Below are 22377 nucleotides of genomic sequence, written 5' to 3'. Positions count from 1 at the left end.
ATGCACTGGTGAATGCCCTTCCCATAAAAGGGGATACCAGGCCACCTTTTTGTATATTATAAATTGGGCCTCATCACAATCTTTGGTATAATAGGCATAAGTCTAGATCTTTTCAGTTCTGTAGCAGACTTCATTCTTAGAGCTGCCAGCCAAACAATGTCACAATTCCTGGCAGACCATATATACCAAACGGCCCAAGATTTAGAAGCCCTTAATGAGATAAAGCTCTGTAGCTGTCATGGTAGTTGATAAAATACTGCATTAGACTAGTGGCATCTCAAGGTGGCCCTCTGAAGGAACCTCTGGCTGCGTGAAGGTCAGTAAAAACAGGAAAGCTTTCCAGAATCGTTCAATAGATAAAACAACAAACCCAGTTAACGATGTTACTAAGTTACTAAAATGTGGCAAGAGTTTCTGAATCCCCATTTCTTCTCCTGACTGCCTCCTTCTGCCTGATTAACATTATCTGGCGCCACATTATCTTTCATGGAGCTATTATAATTGCTGGCCTAATTTTACTGGGTCAACTTTGCATATTTGGCCTCTCTCAAATGCAAGTTTATTTATGGGAAACCTGGGAGCTTGCTGTGCTAACCCAAACATCAGGGGTGAATTGTGAAGACTGGAGGAAACTTGGAGTTTGACTTAATGCAAGCCACCTATAAGCATCTCTTGCCTATGTCCAGGCTCCCTCACAATCCTGATGAGGTTCACTTACTGCTCCACAAGTGCATATGCCCTCCACCACCTCTTTTAAACTCTGTGCTGACAGAACATCCCCTTTTATAAACTGCCTGAACACTGACTATTCTTTCTGTTTTGGACCTTTTCTTGGACAGCCCTCCCACCCCTGTAATCATCTTTCTTTGATCATTCCAAAGGACTACCGTCAGGAGTTTTGAAATACAAACCTAACCTTGGAAGGAGTTTCCCCACATCATAGTAGAGGTGCTGTAATAGGCATATAGATTGGGAGGGAAAAACAAATTTTTTTTTTTTTTTTTGCAGATGACAAGATTGTCTACACAGAAAATCCCAAGCAATCAATTGAACAGCTACTTAAACCAATAACTAAGTTTAGCAAGATCATAGGACACAAGGTCAACATAAAACAATCAACTGTATTTCTATATATTGAAAAAGAACAATTGGAAATTGAAATTTGAAAAACAGTACTAATTCAGAACCCCAAAAAAGGAATATGTAGGTATAAATCTAATAAAGTATGTGCAGGATCTGCATGTTAAAACTACAAATTATTGATGAAATAAGGAAGCCCTAAACAAATAGGCAGATACTGTGTTATGGGTTAGAACATTCTCAGTATTGCTAAAATGTCAATTGTCCCCAAACTCATCTATATATTCACTGCAATCTCAATAAAAATCCCAGCAAATTATTCTTACAGATGACAAAGCTGATTCTGGAAATTATGGCAAGGCAAACAAATTTGATAGCCAAAATAAAATAATGAGTTGGAAGACTCACACTATCTGCTTTCAAGACATTACATACATATACAAAAGTCAAGATGTGCAATATTTGGCAAAATGATAGACACATAAAACAATGAAACTGCACTGAGGCCAGAAAAAGACCCATACACGTATGGTTAATGGATTCACAAAGGTGCCATGGCAATACTGAAAGAATAATTGGATTCTCATATGCAAATAGTGGACCTCCCTTATATAAAGATTCACATCTTATATAAATACTAACTCAAATATATCATAGACTTAAATATGAAGCCTGAAAACATAAAAGTTGTGATAAAAAAGTGGGAGAAAATCTTTGTGACCTTGGATTAGGCAGAGTTCTTATATTTGAAACCAAAAGCACAATCTATCAAAGACAAAAAAGGAACTTCATTAAAAAAAGTTTCTTGTGCGAAAAATACTGTTAATGGAATAAAAACACAAGCCACATAATGGTATACAATATTTGCAAAAACATAACTGACAAAGATATCGATCCAGAACATATAAAGAACTCTCAAAAATCAGTAAGAAACAATCCAGGTTTTAAAAAAATGGACAAAAGATTTGAACATAGTTCACAAAAGAAAATAGGCATATGGATAGCAAACGAGCAGTGAAGATGCTCAATGGCCATTAGGGAAGTGTAAATTAAAACCAAAATGAAATCCCACTATAAACCTTTGAAATCCTAATAACAAAATAAAAATGAAACCAAACCCTGACATACCAATTGTCAGTGAAGTTAAGGAACTGGGACTTTCATACACTGGTGGTGGGAATGTAAAATGGTACAGTTATTTTAGAAAAGTCTGTCAGTTTTTCATAGATAAGTATACTGTTACCATACAACCCAGCAATTCCACTCCTAGATATTTACTAAGACAAAGAAAATGTGGACACACAAAACTGTTTGCAAATGTTGACAGCAGCTTTCTTCATAATCACTAAAAACTGAAAACCCAAGTATCCCACCAGTGATAAATGGATAAACAAACTGTGGAACATCCATATGACAGACTACTACTCAGCAATAAAAGAAATGACTTCTGTACTGATATATGCAACAAGACAGATGAGTCTCAGAAGCATTAAGTGAAAGGTGCCAGACTCCAAAGGAAACATACTCTAGGATTCCATTTATATGACATTCTGGAAATGATATAAACTATACAGACAGAAAATGAGTCAGTGGTTGACAAGAGCTGGTGATGGGGAGAGGAGCTGACTAAACAGAACAAGCAAGTTTCAGGGCAGGGGGTACTAGAACTGTAGAATATCTTGATTGTGATGGTGGTGTTCACATAGCAGCACTTGCCAAAATGCATAATGATACATTAGAGTCAGTTACACTGTATATAAATTATTCCCTAATTAAAAAAAGAATGTTAGCTTGTATGATTTTCATGGATGCCTTTTATCTCATTGAAGAATTTTTTCATCATGAGTGGATGCTGCATTTTGTCAAATGTTTTCTCTGAATCTACTGAGATGATCATACATTTGATCATAAGAATCCAGATATGAGTACATACTAAATCCATAGGAAGCTCAGGAACAGACCTAATTAATTTATGGTATAGAAATCATAACACTTGGCACTGGAGGTGGGATTGACTGGAAATGGGCACAAGAAAACTTTTTGGTTTGATAGACATATTGTATACATTGATCTTGGTGATGATTACATTTGTCAAAATTCAGGAAGCCATGAACTTGAGACTTGTGCATGTTACTGCATGCAGATTACACCTCAATAAAGTACTGTTAACATACAAAACTTCTAGTTGCTAGCCAGAAACTGATTTCTGGACCCACTAACAAGCTGCAACCTTCAGTTTGATAAACACTCGCCCACGAGATCTGCAAAAATGGGAAAATCAGGCCATATGACTAACATATATCCTCCAAGCCTTGCAGAATTCTTCTTCTGAGTACAATTTTAGAGAAACTTTTAGAGATAAAAATGTCAAATATTACTGAATTTCAAATATGACAGTAATTTCAAATATTACTGAAAAATTACAACGTGTTAGGCACTGAAAACGCAGAGTAGATTTGGCAGTCAACAAAGTCCCTACCCTCTTGGATCTTATATTCTAGTGGAACAGAATTCAGCATTTCCATCTTAGTACTTCTGGTTTACTCCAGATCAGACTCATCCTTCCTGATCCTCTTGTCTGCATGTATCAGCTAATGGTCAATGTTCTGAATGCAGTCCATATGTCTCCACTCTTGTGAGGCTTCTCTGCTGTGTGGTCTCCCAATCACTTGGCTGAACTACTGACTCTATAAAACAAATGTTTTGTCTATGATAGCTCTGATTATTAAAATATTTCAGCACCCATCTGAGATAGTAAAACATATTTTATCGAGTTTTCCTGTGTGAATCCTCTGATGAAGGAAAGTTCCTGTCACCCTCATCATCAGCATGGATTCGCTGATGAATGATAAGACTTGAGCTCCAACTGAAGCCCTTCCCACACTCCTCACATTTGTATGGTTTTTCTCCAGTGTGAACTCTCTGATGGGCTTGAAGGTATGAGCTCCAGCTGAAGACTTTCCCACATTCCTCACATTTGTATGGTCTCTCTCCTGTGTGGACCCTCTGGTGGGCTTGAAGGTAGGATCTCTGTCTGAAGCGCTTACCACACACATCACATCGGTATGGTTTTTCTCCTGTGTGGACTCCACGATGTGCCAGAAAATTTGAGGCCCGACAGAAGCCCTTCCCACACTCCTCACATTGATAGGGTTTCTCTCCAGTGTGGCACCTCTGATGGGCTTGAAGCTGTGAACCTACACTGAAGCCCTTCCCACACTCTGCACACTGATATGGTTTCTCTCCAGTGTGAACTCTCTGATGCACCTGAAGGCTGGAGAACTGACTGAAGGCCTTACCACACTTCTCGCATTTATAGGGTTTCTCTCCTGTATGGATTCTACAGTGTACATTCAGATCTGAGCTCCGACTGAAGCCCTTCCCACATGTACCACATTTGTAGGGTTTCTCTCCAGTGTGGCCTCGTTGATGGGCCAGAAGATTTGAGGCCTGGCTGAAGCCTTTGCCACACTCTTCACATTTATAGGGTTTTTCCCCTGTATGGACTCTAAAATGAATGTTAAAATCTGAGCTACGACTGAAGCCCTTACCACATGCATCACACTGATATGGTTTCTCTCCAGTATGGCCTCTTTGATGGTCCAGAAGATTTGAGGCCCTGCAGAAGCCTTTCCCACACTCCTCACATTTGTATGGCTTCTCTCCAGTGTGGCTTATCTGATGGGCCTGAAGGTGTGAACCCACACTGAAACCTTTCCCACATTCCTCACACTTATAGGGTTTCTCTCCTGTGTGGATTCTACAATGAATGTTAAGGTGTGAGCTGTAACTGAAGCTCTTGCCACACGCATTGCATTTGTATGGTTTCTCGCCAGTGTGGATTCGCTCATGAGCCTGCAGTCGTGAGCGCCAACTGAAGCTCTTCCCACACTCTTCACACTTATACGGTTTCTTTCCAGCGTGAACTTTCAGATGAACTTGCAGATATGATCTCTGACTAAAGCCGACCCCGCACTCCTCACATTTATAGGATTTCTCTCCCGTATGAACTATCAGAGGAGCTTGACCATGTGCGCTTTTCCCAACATTCCTCCCACACTCTTCATATTTGTACGGATTCTCTCCAGTGAGAACTCTCTGATGATGGTGAAGATGTGACCTCTGGCTAAAACTCCTATAAGCTGCATCATCTGTGTATGATTTTGCTCTACTGTGGACTCTCTGATGGGCTTGAAGACTTGAAAACCGACGGAAGGCATTATCACATTTTTCACATTTGTAGGGCTTCTCTCCTGCATGAGCCCTTCGGTTAATTTGAAAATAAGGGCTCCAGCTGAAACTTTTCATACACTGTTCTCCTTTGTAGGGTTTTTCACCAGTGTGGACTCTGTGGTGAACTTGGTGAGAACTCTGATTACTGAAACCGTCATCTTTATAGTGCAAATCATCTCGTTTTTCCAAATGACAGCCTGTTCTTTGAATATTTACCACAGAATCTTGATACTTGGTTAATTCTCTTGTAATCTGTTGCCAGATCTGGGAGCAGAAAAGCTCTTCATGAGGCAGGTACCTTAATCCTACTTCTTGGAGAGTCTCCATCTCTTTTAGATTCTTGCCTCCTAAAAGGATAAAGAAAAGTGGAGATGGGGCATGTGAATAATGTTTTGTTCCAAGATGTCAAGTTTATAAACTCAGGCCCACAGGCTTCATTGAACCAGAAGAAGGTTCCATTTCTCTTTATCATCATGTACATGTACCAAGAAACCAAGAGGGAGTCACCAGGTTCTCATTCACTGCACATTAATGAGACCTGCTTAGAATCACCTAAATTTCTGTGTGAGCTACCAGGTAAAAATGTGGTGGTTGCAGAACAGGAAACATGTTTCCTAAGAAATCTTTAACAAGAAATTGCACCTTACTAAAAGCCTCGTTTTTTGCTGTAGCAGATGTCTAATGAATAGCTTCCACAAAATTTGCCTACTGCATAGACATCTGAACAAAGTGGCCCTGTTCAAAATGTCTAGTAAAACTCCTACACATAAATTTTCAAAAACCTTTGCCTGGGATTATTTTATTGGAAGTTTATTCCAAGGTTGGGAGATTTTGAGGCACTGTGCTAGTTAGAAAGACACACATTTTTCAGAAAATACCTTATCACCTAAGTCAGGGCCCCCAACCTGTGGGCCGTGGACCAGTACCAGTCCGTGGCCTGTTAGGAACTGGGCCACACAGCAGGAGGTGAGCAGGAGGCCAGTGGGCATTACCGCCTGAGCTCCGCCTCCTGTCAGATCAGTGGTGCAAATTCTTAGAGGAGCGCGAATCCTATTGTGAACTGCGTGTGCAAGGGATCTAGGTTGTGTGCTCCTTATGAGAATCTAACTGAGATCTGATGATCTGAGGTAGAACAGTTCCATTTCAAAACCATCCCCCCGACCCCAATCTGTGGAAAGACTGTCTTCCAACAAACCAGTCCCTGGTGCCAAGATTGGGGATTGCTGACCTACATACCTAAAGTTCGAGTGTAAACAGATAGTGGTCCTTTACCTCTTGCTAGGAAATATCCTCCATGAGAACACCGGGGAAAAGAGGTTTACGGTAATAACATACATTATTCAAAAACCTGATAGCAATTAAAGTTTCCATAACCACCAGGGGGTTTCACCATGTTGGTCAGGCTCATCTTGAACTCCTGACCTCGTGATCCACCTGCCTTGGCCTCCCAAAGTGCTAGGATTACAGGTGTGAGCCACCGCACCTGGCCCTCTTTTTTTTTTGTTGTTTTTTCTGAGACAGGGTCTCACTCTGTCACCCAGGCTGGAGTGCAGTGGTGCAAACATGGTTCGTTGCAGCCTCTACCTCCTAACTCAAGTGATTCTCTGCCTTATCCCCCCAAGGTGCTGGGACTACAGAAGCACACCACCACGCCCGGCTAATTTTCGTATTTTTTGTAGAGGTGGGGTTTCACCATCTTGCCTAGGCTGGTCTCAAGCCCCTGAGCTCAAGCTATCCACCTGCCTCAGTCTCTTAAAGTGTTAGGATTACAGTTGTGAGCCTCCACACCCAGCCCAGTGAGGCCTCTTTCCCACTCGATATCAAATAGTAAATTCTCCCCATCTACCTTACATCCCTGGCAATTTCCATTCACCTGTTTTGTTTTGACAAAGCACATATTACCGTCTGACAAACTATATATGTCCCTTATTATTTTTTATGTCTCTGTTGAATGGATGTTGCCATCCATGAGAATAAGCATTTTATATCATTCACCACTTTATCATCACCCAAGAGCTCTGCCTGACACACAGTGTTCAATAGACGTGTTGAATAAAAGAATTCCCACTTGTCTTCTCTGGGAGACTTTGAGCCAAATTACAAAAGTGAAAGAACTTTTTCAAGTAAACTATGCATAATGGGAAAGGGACTGGAAACAGCGATTCCTCTGGGAAGTTTAAAGGTTTCACCAGATGCAGGGCTAAGCTAAGTGGATGGTGCTGATGAGAAAATCATGCTGATCACAAAATCATGGTAAGAATTACTTAAGAAAAAAAAAATCGTAAGGCAGAAAAGTGGCCAGGGGATCCAGTGATTGATTGCTTCTGAAATTTTTGTTCTCTGTTTTTGAAATTTTTCCTTTTACAAGTAGGAGTCAATATTTAGAGCCTCGGGAATAATGCTGTCTCTGAAAGCAGACTTAAAAATGGATGGATGTAAATACATTTTTCTATATGGATCATGCCATTGTTTTTCAAACTGAAGGCTAGGACTATTAGTGAGTTTGAAATTAATTCAGCAGCTTGTGACAAGCATTAACAGAACAGAAAAATATTAGACGTGTTTTGTAAGCAGTATATGTATTTCTCTGCATAAATTCTTGTTTAAGGCCACACACACACACATCTACCCATATGTGAATGTTTGTATTGTTTATGATATAAAATATATTTCTTTATTTTTTTTTTTTTTGAGACAGAGTCTTGCTCTGTTGCCCTGGCTGGAGTGCAGTGGCGCGATCTCGGCTCACTGCAATCTCCGCCTCCCGGGTTCACGCCATTCTCCTGCCTCAGCCTCATGAGTAGCTGGGACTACAGGCACCCGCCACCACGCCTGGCTAATTTTTTGTATTTTTAGTAGAGACGGGGTTTCACCGCGTTAGCCAGGATGGTCTCGATCTCGTGACCTTGTGATCCGCCCGCCTAGGCCTCCCAAAGTGCTGGGATTACAGGCGTGAGACACCGTGCCCTGCCAAAATGTATTTCTTATTGTAACTCACACTCAAAAGTTTGAAACCTCCTAGCTTAAATGATTAAGAAAGGTATTAATTTCTTAATCAAACAAATTGTTCAAATAGAAAGTTATATTGTAATAATGGAAACTTGGAAAACAGATGTTTCCTTTACGTTGAAGCCTAAGTAGTTTGTCATGTCTGTATATATTTTGCAAGTTTTCACTTTTATTTTTATTTATTTATTTTTGAGATGGAGTTTCACTCTTGTTGCCCAGGCTGGAGTGCAATGGCGGGCTCTAGGCTCACTGCAACCTCCACCTCCCAGGTTCAAGCGATTCTCCTACCTCAGCCCTGCCGAGTAGTTGGGATTACAGGTGCCTGCCACCATGCCTGGCTAATTTTTGTATTTTTAGTAGAGACGGGGTTTCACCATGTTGGCCAGGCTGGCCTGGAACTCCTGGTCTCAGGTGATCCACCCGCCTCAGCCTCCCAAAGTGCTGGGATTACAGGCGTGAGCCAGCATGCCTCACCGCAAGTTTTCACTTTTATTTTTTTTTTTAATTTTTATTTTTTTTGAGACGGAGTCTCGCTCTGTCACCCAGGCACCCAGGCTGGACTGCAGTGGCGTGATCTCGGCTCACTGCAAGCTCCGCCTCCTGGGGTCACGCCATTCTCCTGCCTCAGCCTCTCCGAGTAGCTGGGACTACAGGCACCCGCCACCATGCCCGGCTAATTTTTTGTATTTTTATTAGAGACGGGGTTTCACTGTGGTCTCGATCTCCTGATCTCGTGATCCACCCGCCTCGGCCTCCCAAAGTGCTGGGATTACAAGCGTGAGCCACCGCGCCCGGCCAAGTTTTCACTTTAAAATGTGACTTTTTTTGGTCTTCCTGAGAATGTGTCAATTTGAGGAGGGCAATTTCCCTATTTTGCCCAGGTTATAATGTTTCTAATTGAAAATGATATGTTAGGCCCTTATTACAATGAAGAGAAAACTAAAATCTACCTTCTTTAGCATTTTTATTTAATGTTTATTTAATGGCTATTGGTAATGTTTTATTTAATGGTTATTTAATAGCTATTTATGTTTATTTAATGTTTATATAATGTTTAATGTTTATATAATGTAAAATTAATGTTTATTTAATGGCTATCTTCTATAACATTTATTGGCTTAGTGGCTAATTTTGTAGAAAATAAAGGCATTACCATACATACCATATTTGAATAGGGATGACAAAAATGATAAGTAATATTCTTTTCTGTAACTCTCTTTGGAAGAGGTGGATGGTTGCCTGCCACAAAGAAAATTTTTAAAGGGAAAGACTTAAAAGCTATTCTCTAAACATTATTTTTTCCTTGTGTAAAGTGTTTTTCTTTTATAGGGGACTTGCCTTAAAAGTGGCTATGAGAATCTTTATTCTAAAAAGTAGTTCTTCACCAAGTGAGCAAGATTCACTGTTAACGGCTACAGGAAAGGCACAAGGGGGAAATGATATTCAATTTGATTACAACTAAAGCTAAGCTTTCATTAGATGTGAGTGCTGTGGTCTCAATATGTGTGCCCTTGCCATTTGTATGTTGAAATCCTAACTCCTAAGGCATTAGGAAGGTGATTATGTCATGAGGGCAGATCTTTCATGAATAGGATTAGTGCCCTTATAAAAGAGGCCTGAGAGAGATTTCTTGCCCCTTTAATGTAAGGACGCAGCAAGAAGGTGCTGTCATTGGATCAGGAAGTGGGCCCTCAGCAGACACTGAATCTGCTGGTGCCTTGAACTTGGACTTCCCAGCCCCCAGAAATGTCAGAAATAAATTTCTGTTGTTTATAAATCCCCCAGTCAGTAGTATTTTGTTTTAGCATCCTGAACAAACTAAGTGGGTTAATGAATACAGATCTACATATATCCAAAAGCACCCAATAAATTAGAATTAGATATTCATCAGGCGGAAAAAAACTGTTCTAGACTATGCCTTCGTCACATATTTTTGTTTACCAATCTTGGAATATCTCCAAGACTAACAGAAAAAAGTCCAGCAGCCCCAGCCCCTCCTCACCTGAGGAGTTATCTCTCTGGGTTGCCATCTTCATCATCCGCAGCTTTTCTTCTCTCTCTAACTGGGGTAGACCATCTGGTGTGGACTGATGCCCTGTGAAAAGGCAAGGACATAGGTTTATAATTAGTCTTCAAGACATCAAAACTAGTGTTTTCCATACTTCTATTCATGACCCACTGGAGGAAGTATATTTCATGCAAAGACCCAAGATATGCAGATATAAGTATAAATTACTGGAAAAAAATGTTTTCATCATACCCTCTCCACTGTCTCTCACATTCTTCTTGGCAACAGGACATATTTTTTGCTGCAATGTGCAGTTATTGCCAAGTGCTCTGACATTTTCTACCCAATTTTATTTCATTAAAAAAACCAATGGTATAATTCATCAAATGTATAGCATGACCTACTAATTGGAGATGACCACAATTTGAGAAAGGATAAAACTGTATAGTTGTCATGCTGTCAATTTATAGTTCATTAACAAAATACACACTTTCGCCAGGGGAGAAAGACTTTAAAAATGCCATATCTGTCTTATGATGGATGATTAGAAAACTGAAAACCAGTTCAAGAGCCCCAAAGCCCTGTATACCCAAGGACGGAGAGACACCAGAGGGAGCCAATGTTCAGTCAGAGAATGCCTGTCCTCACCCACTGAGACCACATTCCTGAAGTTCTCCAGCATCACATCTCGGTACAGCTTCCTCTGGGCAAGGTCCAGCAGTCGCAGCTCCTCCTCAGAGAAGACCACAGCCACGTCCTTGAATGTCACTGCCTCCTACAACATCAAACACACGCTACCTAAATCTCGCAATAAAGGTTCACTGGAAGAGGGATAGCACTGAGAAAAGTGAAAAAGATGTGTAGGGAAAGGTGCCAGATTCTTAAGAGACCATACTCAACTTTACTACAGTTAAACACACCATATAAAGTGTATTGTATTTTAGAGGTTTTTCCTTGTCATAATAAATGCTGTAAAGAACAACTTTTTGCATAGATATTACCCACCTATTTTCTTAGGTAAGTTCCAAGAAGTGAAAAATCACAATGTCAAAGAATATGCAACTTCCAAATTATGATGTACGACAGACTTTCTTTTCAATTTTTCCCTATCTTATCCTTCCCCCAAGAGAAAGTAAGTATCATTGATTCTCCATACCATAGATAACACTGAATATAACCAATTTTTTAAAAATCCTAGGCAATCTGTTCAGTAAGAAACAACTGGGTTTTTTGGTCTGTAATTAATTTGTAAGATCATATTTTCGTATATTTACTGGACATCTTTATTTTTCTTTGGTATCTCGCCTGTTACTGTTCTGTTATTGATATTCCATTTAGAATTTTATCTTATAACTGTAAAATTTCTAGTGATGATTTTAAGTCGTTGTTTTTTAGCATATACGTTGTTGTTCACCTACATTTTGCTGGTGTTGTATAGCTTTGTGTTAAAGAGTGTTTCTCAAACTCAACACTATTGCTGTCTCGGACGGGACAGTTGTCTGCTGTGTGGGGGTGTCTAGGGCACTGTAGTGTTTTGCAGCATACTTAGCTTCTACCTACTAGATGCTGGTAGCACCCCTGACCTGTGGTACCAGAAATGTTTCCAGATGTTGCCAGTGGGGGGGGAGGGGCGGTGGGCAGCGGTAAAGTCACCCATGATAAAGAAGCACTAGCATATCGTATTGGGTTTTTTTTTTTTTTTGAGACGGCGCCTTGATCTGTTCCCCAGGCTGGAGTGCAGTGGTGCGATCTTAGCTCACTGCAATCTCTGCCTCCTGGGTTCAAGTGATTCTTGTGCCTTAGCCTCCCAAGAAGCTGGGAATACAGGCGTGTGCCACCATGCCAGGCTAATTTTTGTATTTTTAGTACAGATGGGGTTTCGCCATGTTTGGCCAGGCTGGTCTCAAACTCCTGACCTCAAGTGATCCACCTGCCTCGGCCTCACAAACTGCTGGGATTACAGGTGTGAGCCACTGTGCTCGGCCAGCATTATCATATTGTTTTAACTTTTCATATGAAGACTGTTCATTCCTGGAGCCCTGAACATTCAGGTGCCCTAAATGAATGACAGTGATCATAGAGAAGAAGAGGCCACTGGAGAGTGAATCAAGTAGGGACAGTATTATCTGAGGCATCTTCCACTAACCAGGACAAGCTAGGCACCCACACAAAAAGGGCCAGGTCCACTGAGTGGAGAATTCTTTTCCTTTGCCTATCTCTCTTCAATCAAGTAAAAATCCTGGAGGCTTTTGAAATCAGTTGGATCTTTGGTATCCTATATGAAACTAAGCAACTTTCCACAATTCTACAGTCTTGTTTCTTTGTAATTAAAATGCACATGAGACCAAGTACTGCCTCATAAAGTTGGTTTGAGGAATAAATACAGTAAGAAAAGTATCTGGTAAGTCCTCTTGTACTGCTAGACTTTTAAAATTAAGTACATTATTACTTCAATAAAATAAGTTAACATAAGAGTAAAACAATACAGATCAGTAAGTAAATATACACAGGGTATAACTCAGGCCTGGGTAAGAAAAATCTAGCTTTCTTACATGGAAATATCTAATAATATTTTCTCTGATCGGTGACATCATGTCACACGATGTCATATTTGAATCATTGACATATGAAATATCCAAAGTACCACATATCAAAAGTACTTTTTCAATATAGTGTTTCTATAACATTAAAAGTAAATAATAGCAAAACTCCTTCAAATTGCTTTCTGGAAAAAATGGTTATTTGTGGGAAAACTGTAGTAACAGTTTTCAGTACAAATTCTAAACTACCTAAACGTTGAAGAATGAGGAGAAAAGTTATCTCACACACATACCACAGAGTAACATCAATTCAAGGGACTATAAAAATATGGGGCAAGTAATATTTAGTAGAAAAGGTGTAACTTGAACATTTTGTCTATACAATGCTTACGAATACACAGTTAAGAATACATCTGAGGAAAAGAACAGGGAAAATCAAAACAGTTGTTTTGTAAGGGAAACAGTAGGAAAATGAGAGATTTTTATTCTGTTACTGACTTTTCTATTCTATGCTTATTTATCAAATTATAAAGTCATAAAATAAAGCAACAAAAATTAAACAACACAAAAGTAAAAAGCAGCAAGCATCTGGCACACAAGAGGTTCTCAAATGTCTACCGTTCTCCTTCATCTCCCTAACAAAGAGAATAAGGTGTGTGTAATCTTTCCGAAATGAGATGACAATTATTATGGAGAAAGGGAGGTCCAACTCACCTTAGACTTTGTCATTTTGTCCTCCTCCTTCTGGAGAACTGCCAAGTCTTAAGAGGGAAGGAGAAAACATGGGGGAAGGAGAAAAAAGCCATGAGAGTTTGGCCAAGGATGTCACTAACCTACATAGCTGTTTTGTTTTTTTTTTGACATGAAATAGCAACAGTGTTCCTTCCTCAGGCTGCCTTGATGAACAGAGACTAGGCTAGATTCCAGAAACTTGTCCCTTTGGCTGTAAGACCCTGGCAGCAAGTGACCTGCCTGACCACACAGAGTGTGCCCCCAACATAATTTCTCCTTGTGGCTCTCAGGGTATGACTGATTCTAGGGAGAGTAGAAATTGAGAGTAAAATACCCAGATTAAGAGTATTTGACCCCTCTGGAGCCAAATGCCTAGATTTATGGCATTGCTATTTATTCGCTATGAAATCCAGGACAAATTATTAATATCTCTGTGCCTCAGTTCTTTCATCCATAAGATGAAGAGATTAACGAGAGAATTAATAACCTCATATGATTGTTTACAAATTAAATGAGGACGGAAAAAGCTCAAAGAATATTTTCAGAGTACCATATTTCTTAGCTGCAGAAAAGCACATAACATTCAGTAACATAAAACCTGTCCTCATTAATGGTTTCTACCAATAAATTCTTTTTTTTGTTTTTGAGAGAGGGTCTTGCTATGCTGCCCAGGCTGGAGTGCAGTGGCACAAGCATGACTCACTAAAGCCTTGACCTCCTGGGCCCAAGCGATCCTCCCACCTCAGCCTCCCAAGTAGCTGGGACCACAGGTGTGCACCACCATGTCCAGCTAATTTTTTGACTTTTTGTAGAGATGAGGTCATGCTATGCTGCCCGAGCTGGTCTCAAACTCCTGAGCTCAAGTGATCCTCCTGCCTCAGCCTCCCAAAGTGCTGGGATTAAAGGTGTGAGCCACCACACTCAGCCAATGAATTCTTTAGTAGAGGTTTGTGCTTTAACCTCGCCTTTAACGTCTGAAATACCTGTTATTCTCTCTTGGTTTCCCATACTTAATTTGAGGCTTTTGCAATAATACTTAAGAATACAGTGGTCCTTCCTATCCATAGCTTTGCTTTCTGTGGTTTCAGTTACCTGAAGTCAACTATGGTCCAAAAATAGGTGAGAACAGTGCAGTAAGATATTTTGAGAGAGAGAGAGACCATGTGATAGAACTTTTGTTACAGTATTTTATCATTATTCTATTTTATTATGAGTTATTGTTGTTAGTCTCTTACTGTGCCTAATTTATAAATTAAGCTTTATCATAAGTATGTAGGTAAAGGAAAAACATAGTATATTTAGGGTTCAGTAATATCTAAGGTTTAAATCATCCACTGGGGGTCTTGGAAGGTGTCTGCTGTGGATAAAGGGGGACTACTGTACACAGATGACTGCTTTTTTTGATAGTAAAATATGTAACATAAAATTTACCATTTTAACCATTTTTTAAGTGGTTACGTTCAGTAAGTACATTTACATTGTTGTGCAACCATCACCACTATCCATCATCAGAATTTTTTCTGTACCCATTAAGTAGTAATTCCCCATTCCCCCTCCCAGCCCCTGATAACCACATTGTGTCTGTGAATTTGACTACATGGACTGGTTTCTAAAAGGTATATAAGACCTTGCAAAATTTGGCTGTGCACAGTGGCTCATGCCTATAATCCTAGCACTCTGGGAGGTCAAGGTGGGAGGATTGCTTGAGGCCAAGAGTTCAAGACCAACCTGGCCAACAGAGTGATACTCCATCTCTAAAGAGAAAAAAAAAAATCTAAAAAAAAAACCTTGCAAAATTTACCTTAACAGTAGGGCCTTAAAAAGACTATCATAGAGACAGAGAAAATTTAATAAAAAATCGTGACTTTGCAAGACTTATGCAACTATAAATTAGATAATCAATGTCACTGAAATTAACAAGCTATAGTAAGCACAATAATAACAACAAAAATGGTGATATTTAACTAAATACATATTAGGGACCTTATGAAGAACTTGGCACATGATGTTTCATTAAGGTACTTCACACATACCTGTGAAGAAGCTACTGTTGTATCAGTTGTGTGACCTTGGTCCAAACACCTAAACCTCTGTGCCTATGCTCAGCTATAAGAAGGGAAATGAAAACAGGATGTTAATCGTAGGATTACTGTGAGGAATCAATGAGTGAATTTATGCAATGCCCTTGGCATAGTACCTGGCATTTTAGGGAGTTCTCAACAAATGACAATGACGGCAATTGTATCCATTTAACAGGCAAAGAAGCTGAGGCTTCGTGAGGTCAACAGGCAGGAATGGTACCTGAATCCGGCTTTCATACCAGAGCCAGTATTCTAAATCTTGTCTCTCTGTTGCTTCTACAAAAATAAGGAGATGGGAGTCTAAGGTCTCATGGAAGGAGAAAGGAGGGCTCCAGAGTTAGGGGTAAAAGACAGACACAGAAATGGAGATTGGACTCTGAAGCCAAGGAAGCTGCTTGAGGGAGTAGAGAACAGAGTTGTGAACAGTCTAGACTCCAGAACCAGCCCACCAGTACTGGAATACGGGCATCTCCAACTTGCTAGTACTTTGTGCTCTAATGTCTAATCTATAAATTGGATACAATAATAATACCTACCTCATAGGAAGGTCAGTGAAAGTGACTAAGTATACATAAAACACATGGAACAGTTTCTGGCAGGTTAAACAATCAATAGAAGTTACACATAAACCCATGCAGCTGCTTTACATGAAACAGTCAGGGAGCCCCTCCATTGCTGCTGTGGTCCAATGTCTGTGTCCCCTCAAAATTCTTATGTTGAAGCCCTAATGTGATGTTATTGGGAGGTGGGGCCTTTAGGAGGTAATTAGGTCATGAGGGCAAAGCCTCCATAATGGGATTGCTCTCCTTGTAAGAAAAGCAAGTAACCTAGCTCTTTCTCTCTTCCTCCCAGGAAGATACAAGACAATAGCTTCTGCAAACCAGTAAGAGTGGCCTCATTAGGCATCGGATTTGCCAGTGAATTGATCATGGACTTCCCAGTCTCCAGGACTGTGAGTTATAAAGCTTTGTTGTTTAAGCCACCCAGCCTATGGTATTTTTTGTTATAGCAGCACAAATGGACTAAGACACTCAGGGAGTCTGCAGCTTCACATGGCTTGATGATGGGGAAGCATGGGCTGAATTCCAGATTCCACATGACCCTTCAGCAGAGAGCCCCTACACAGTGAAAAAAGGAGTTCTCTTTGTAGCTCTCAGGGTATGATTCTGATTCTACGGAGGGTGGAAACAAAGTAAAATACCCAGATTAAAACCTTAGTATTAGTTAATTACTGCTTGATTTATTAGTAAATTATTCTTAGTTCTCTTACTTCAGATAGAAGAACACTTACAATGGAAAAGGGAAACATAAAACCTTCCAATCTTAGAGGAAATATTTATTTAATCCCTCCTTCACCAATGGGGTGAATAGGTGACCAGAACCCCTGAATTACTAATAAAGAACACAGAAGTTCAAGCTCATAGAAGTAGTCTAGGGCCTGGGTCTTATGATTCTGATGTGACCACAGTTCAAGACCCACTGCATTATTCTACATTGCCTCTTAAAGAGTTGACGGAACTGTCCAAGGGCACCCAGGAAGCCAGGGGCTTGGCTCCGCCTGGCACTCAGGCCTACTGATTATCAGCTCCCTGCTTCTCTCCAGTATAAGATGCCCCTAGAACTCTCTCTAAGAGGAAAGAGCTGCAGAATCACTGGTAATGCCTCTGGAGGCAAATTCTCAGAATGAAAGGGGAGGCTTCCCTTAGACCAGCACTGTCCGACAGAAATATAATGCAGGCAAGCTATTTATGTAATTTAAATTTTTCTCATAGCTACATTGAAAAAGGTAAGATGAAGCAAGTGAGCTTAATTTCAACAATATATTTTCTTTAACCCAACATATCCAAAGTATTATCCCCTCAACTTGTAATCAGTATAAGAATTATTGAGGGATTTTACTTTCTTTTTTTCATACTAGATCTTTGAAATCTGTTGTGCCTTACCATTATAACATATCTCAATTCAGACTAGTCACATTTCAGGTGCTCAATAATCACATGTGGCTAATGGCTACACTATTGGATAGTGCAGGTTTAGACCTTTTTATTAAGGCAATATAGACCATATAATCATCCCACAGGGACTCGCTAAGTTCAAAAGACAGCAAATTAGAGTGAGTTACAGGTTTCAACAATCACTATCATAGAAACTATTCACATTTGTTGAAATATATAATGGAATTAAAGTATCCATAGAGGCCGGGCGTGGTGGCTCACACCTGTAATCCCAGCACTTTGGGAGGCCAAGGCGGGCGGATCATGAGGTCAGGAGATCGAGATCATCCTGGCTAACACAGTGAAACCCCATCTCTACTAAAAATAAAAATAAAAAAATTAGCTGGGCGTGGTGGCGGGCGCCTGTAGTCCCAGCTACTCTGGAGGCTGAGGCAGGAGAATGGCATGAACCTAGGAGGCAGAGCTTGCAGTGAGCCGAGATCACGCCACTGCACTCCAGCCTGGGCGACAGAGCGAGACTCCATCTCAAACAAACAAAACAAAAAAGTATCCATAGAAAAAGTGGAAAGTGGGGAAGAAAAGAATACTTAAAAATATACCTTTGAGGCTGGGCGCGGTGGCTCACACATGTAATCCCAGCACTTTGGGAGGCCCAGGCGGGTGGATCACGAGGTCAGGAGTTCAAGACCAGCCTGGCCAAGATGGTGAAACCCCGTCTCTATTAAAAATACAAAAAAATTAGCTGGGTGTGGTGGCGGGCGCCTGTAATCCCAGCTACTTGGGAGGCTGAGGCAGAGAATTACTTGAACCTGGGAGACAGAGGTTGCAGTGAGCCAAGATTGTGCCACTGTACTCCAGTCTGGGCAACAGTAAGACTCTGTCTCAAAAAAAAAAAAAAAAAATATATATATATATATATACTTTTGCTCCTTCAGTAACTTGTTGCATTTTTCAACTTATCTGTAGAAGATGAAGGCCAGCTTTAGTCTATAATACACACAGGACTTACTATATGCAAGGCACTATTTCAAACATGTTACATATCTCTTTTAGACTTCACGGAAACTTTACGAGGTAGTTATTAATATCATCCCTACTTAACGGGTAAGAAAACTGAGGCACAGAAAGGTCAAGTAACTTGCCCAAGGTTATTCAGTTACTGAGTGTTCCAACCTAGCTGCTGAGGTTTGATTCTGGCTCTGCCCCGCTGATTGTGCCACCAGGTCATCTGTACAGTTAACTTGTCTGTGTGTTTGTTGTTTCATTTTTAAAATCAGAATAAAATAGAACCGTCATAAAAAACAAATAAGCTAGTGCATGGAAAGCACTAGAAATTCTCCAAGTCATAAGAAACACCCAACAAATGTCAGCAGTCTTCATCATAATCTTCATGTGATAAATACTAAACCTGGCCAGGCACGGTGGCTCATACCTATAATCCTAGCACTTTGAGAGGCAGAGGCGGGCTGATCACTTGAGGTCAGGAGTTCGAGACTAACCTGACCAACATGGCAAAACCCCGTCTCTACTAAAAATACAAAAATTAGCTGGGCATGGTGGTGCGTGCCTGTAATCCCAGCTACTGAGGAGGCTGAGGCAGGAGAATCACTCAAACCCGGGAGGTGGAGGTTGCAGTGAGCCAAGATCAAGTCACTGCACTACAGCCTGGGCAACAGAGCAAGACTTTATCTCAAAAAACAAACAAACAAAAAACAAAAAACTGAACCTTCACAGTGGTTTGTTTGTCTTTAAGGGAGTTTGTTTTAGATCTTGACAATATTATCCACAATTGTACATCAACTTTTGAATACTCTGAAAAAGTTGATGGATTCTACAGCCCACCAAATGTGAGATAACAGACAAGGACTATGGATAATCCTTCTGTTTTGTTCTCTAATTGCAAGCTGTAGCGCCCAAAATCCAGATGCCTGTTGGAGAGCTACATGAATCACACTTACTCACTGAATAACTCCTCTTTGCAAGCCTCTTGCTGGGTACTCTGAGAAGAATATGATAATGTCCATGAAACAGAGGTCCCTGAAGTCTAATGGGAGAGAGATAAGAAACCAAGAGTTATATGCCAGTGGCAAGTGCAACTCCAAAAAAGCAAAGAAAATCAATCATCTTCCTTTTCCTAATTGCAACTCTTTCTCGCTTTCTCACATAAGTAGCATTCTCCTAGCTGCCAGGAGTGAAAAACCTCAGAGTTGCTGTTAATATCTATTATGGGCTGAATTGTGTGTGCCTCTCTCAAAATGTTAAAATCCTAATGCTCGGTATCTCAGAAAATAACTGTCTTTGGAAACAGGACCTTTAAAGAGGTGATGAAGTTGACATACAGCAAGGGAGCTCACGTACACAGAGGGAAGAGGCCTTACAAGACACCAAAACTGGTGACACCTTGATTTTGGACTTCTAGCCTCCAGAACTGTAACAAATACTTTTCTGTATAATCCAACGAATTTGTAGTATTTTCTTATGGCAGCCCTGGCAAATGAATATAATCACCCCTCCCTTGGCCTTCATATATAAACAATTAATGAGGCCCGGCATGGTGGCTCACACCTGGAATCCTGACACTTTGGGAGGCTAAGGTGGGCAGATCACTTGAAGTCGAGTTTGAGACCAACCTGGCCAACATGGAGAAACCCAGTCTCTACTGTAAACACAAAAATTAGCCGGGCGTGGTGATGGGCACCTGTAATGCCAGAGGCAGGAGAATTGCTTGAACCCAGGAGGCAAAGGTTGCAGTGAGCCGAGATTGCACCATTGCACTCCAGCCTGGGCAACAGAGCAGACTCCATCTCAAAAAAAAACAAAAAACACAATTAATGATAATTATTAATTTTTAAGTCTTACTGACTTAACATCTGGGTTTGTTTTAAAATATTCAAGGGAAAAAAAGTTGGTGAGAGAGGCAGTAAGATTAGCAAGGATGGAAGCAGGGTGACTGTACATGAGTTCATTATATTTGGGTATGTTTGGATATTTCCATAGTAAAAAATAAAGGAGTAACAACCCACTATGAATAGTGTGATAACAATTTCATAAAACACAGACAAAAACACATTAAAAACTGCTAAACAGAAATGCATTAAAATGTTAATAATTATCTATATCCTAGTATTAAGGAAATTTGTAATATTTTATATTTCTGTATTTTCTGCATCCTGTACAGAGAACATGCATCTCTATGATCAGAATATGAACTACTAATATTGCTTAAAATTAAATGAGAATTCTTTCAAAATTTTATAAAGAAGTCCAAACTCAACCTTGCTTTCAAAATCTTCTACAGTAAAATTCCAACCTCCCTCCCCAGCTTGATCTCAAATGGCTCCTCTGCAGCCAGTTTCCTATGATTATTTATATGGATTGTTTATCTATTTTATTTTCTAATTCTAAATTCGGATTTCAAACTGTGGGACCAAGGGTATTCAGACGTAAGGAACCCAAGTCTAGGACACAAATCCCACTGTTCTTACTAGCACTGTGATATAGAAAAGTAAATTAGGCTCTCTCCACTTCCTCATCTGTATAATTGGTGTAATAACAGTACACACATCACAGTACCCACATCACAGTACCCACATCACCTTTGTAAGGTGAACAGAACCCACCACACAAAGCCTTTGTGAAGGTTCAGTGTGTTAGTTTTTATAAAGCCCTCAGAGTGATACTCAGCACCCAATGTTTAACTAGTGTGACTAATATTCATGTCACATTTTCCCCAATTATACAATAACGGAACACTTCTGCAGCAGAAACATTTTCAAGGAATGAAATACCTTCTCGCACTCGGAACAGAAGAGAAAGGTGAATGCTAGGTCCTGTCACAGTGGGGCTCTGCTGCCAGGAGCCAAGATGCTCTCCTTCCTCCTCTCCGCAGCATTCTTTCAGAAGTCAGGGCAGGGGAAGGAAAGGAGGCTGGGAGATTGCACGATCTTGTCTGAGATCCTGGAAAATCCACAGAGGATAACTCCAGACGCCACCTGTTGAGTGATGCACTCTTTCTTAAAAAACAGGTCAGAAATAGTCCAGGAACAGCCTCCTTTCCTGCAGGAATCAGAAAGAAGAGCCAGGCGCTTGCTGAAAAATGAGTATTTTTTATTATGATAGTTTTAATATTAACAGCCAACATGTTGCCACATTCCTGTACTATTCTATACACATTTTACTTGTACTATATTACTAATTGTCAAAACAAATATATAACGTTAATATTCCCTTTTGCAGAAGAGGAAACTAAGAACAGAAACTAAGCACCGAAAGATTAAGTTCTCACCCAACGTTATACCGCTAGGAAGCGACAGAGCTGTGGGAGGTGGGGGAAGGCGGGTCGGGCCGCTGAGAGCCCAGGAGACCCTCAGATGCCGCCCCATTCAGGTCCACTTCCAACCTGGGGACTCCCGAACCGCCCCGAACGCAGAGGCTCCGGATAGAGTAAGGCAATCAGTTGCCCTGCCATTCAACTCCGCTCTCCGCTGCTCGCCGCAGCGTCTTTTCCTGCTGACCGAAGTGTGAGCCCCGCTGATCCTACGACCAAGCCATAAAAGTTAAAACAGGTCGCGGGGTCCCAAGGCTCACTCACCTCCACCAGAGGAATGAAGGCCGCGCTCTCAACCTCTTGCAGCGGAAGTGCCTGGGAGAGCAGGGAGCTCTGGAACTACACTTCCCAGTATCCCCGGGCGGAACGGAAGCCTTTGCCCCGCCCCTCTAGGCGGAAGTGCCGGCTTCAA

The 22377-nt window shown here is 40.7% G+C and overlaps 1 protein-coding gene across 22 annotated transcripts; it reads right to left on the bottom strand.

The window, feature by feature from the left end:
- Nucleotides 1–1101: 1101 nt before the first annotated feature.
- ZNF45 (zinc finger protein 45) lies at nucleotides 1102–22308 on the bottom strand. 22 transcript variants are annotated; one of them, XM_063620962.1, is made up of 10 exons: nucleotides 22230–22308; nucleotides 21427–21694; nucleotides 19597–19682; nucleotides 18238–18356; nucleotides 15800–15959; nucleotides 15636–15708; nucleotides 13585–13631; nucleotides 10979–11105; nucleotides 10325–10417; nucleotides 1102–5660 (listed from the first exon to the last, which is right to left on the bottom strand). In XM_063620962.1, exons 7-10 carry the CDS (start codon nucleotides 13597–13599, stop codon nucleotides 3847–3849), a joined length of 2049 nt encoding a protein of 682 aa, XP_063477032.1. In that variant the 5' UTR covers nucleotides 13600–13631; nucleotides 15636–15708; nucleotides 15800–15959; nucleotides 18238–18356; nucleotides 19597–19682; nucleotides 21427–21694; nucleotides 22230–22308; the 3' UTR covers nucleotides 1102–3846. The 22 variants fall into 22 exon arrangements, with proteins under 22 accessions (XP_063477032.1, XP_055105217.1, XP_063477029.1 ...); XM_055249242.2 differs by lacking the exon at nucleotides 18238–18356; XM_063620959.1 differs by lacking the exon at nucleotides 18238–18356 and having other exon boundaries at nucleotides 19601–19682.
- Nucleotides 22309–22377: the final 69 nt, after the last annotated feature.

Source organism: Symphalangus syndactylus, chromosome 17 (genome assembly GCF_028878055.3).
Source record: "Symphalangus syndactylus isolate Jambi chromosome 17, NHGRI_mSymSyn1-v2.1_pri, whole genome shotgun sequence".
Classification (NCBI taxonomy): Eukaryota; Metazoa; Chordata; class Mammalia; order Primates; family Hylobatidae; genus Symphalangus; species Symphalangus syndactylus.
This window is presented reverse-complemented; position numbering and strand designations above follow the sequence as displayed.

Coding starts and splice junctions, on each gene's coding strand:
- ZNF45 (XM_063620962.1), bottom strand. Junction 10,418..10,978: donor CAGGAATGTGGTCTCAGTGG/GTGAGGACAGGC, acceptor GCCTTTTCACAG/GGCATCAGTCCACACCAGAT. Junction 5,661..10,324: donor CCAGAGAGATAACTCCTCAG/GTGAGGAGGGGC, acceptor TTATCCTTTTAG/GAGGCAAGAATCTAAAAGAG.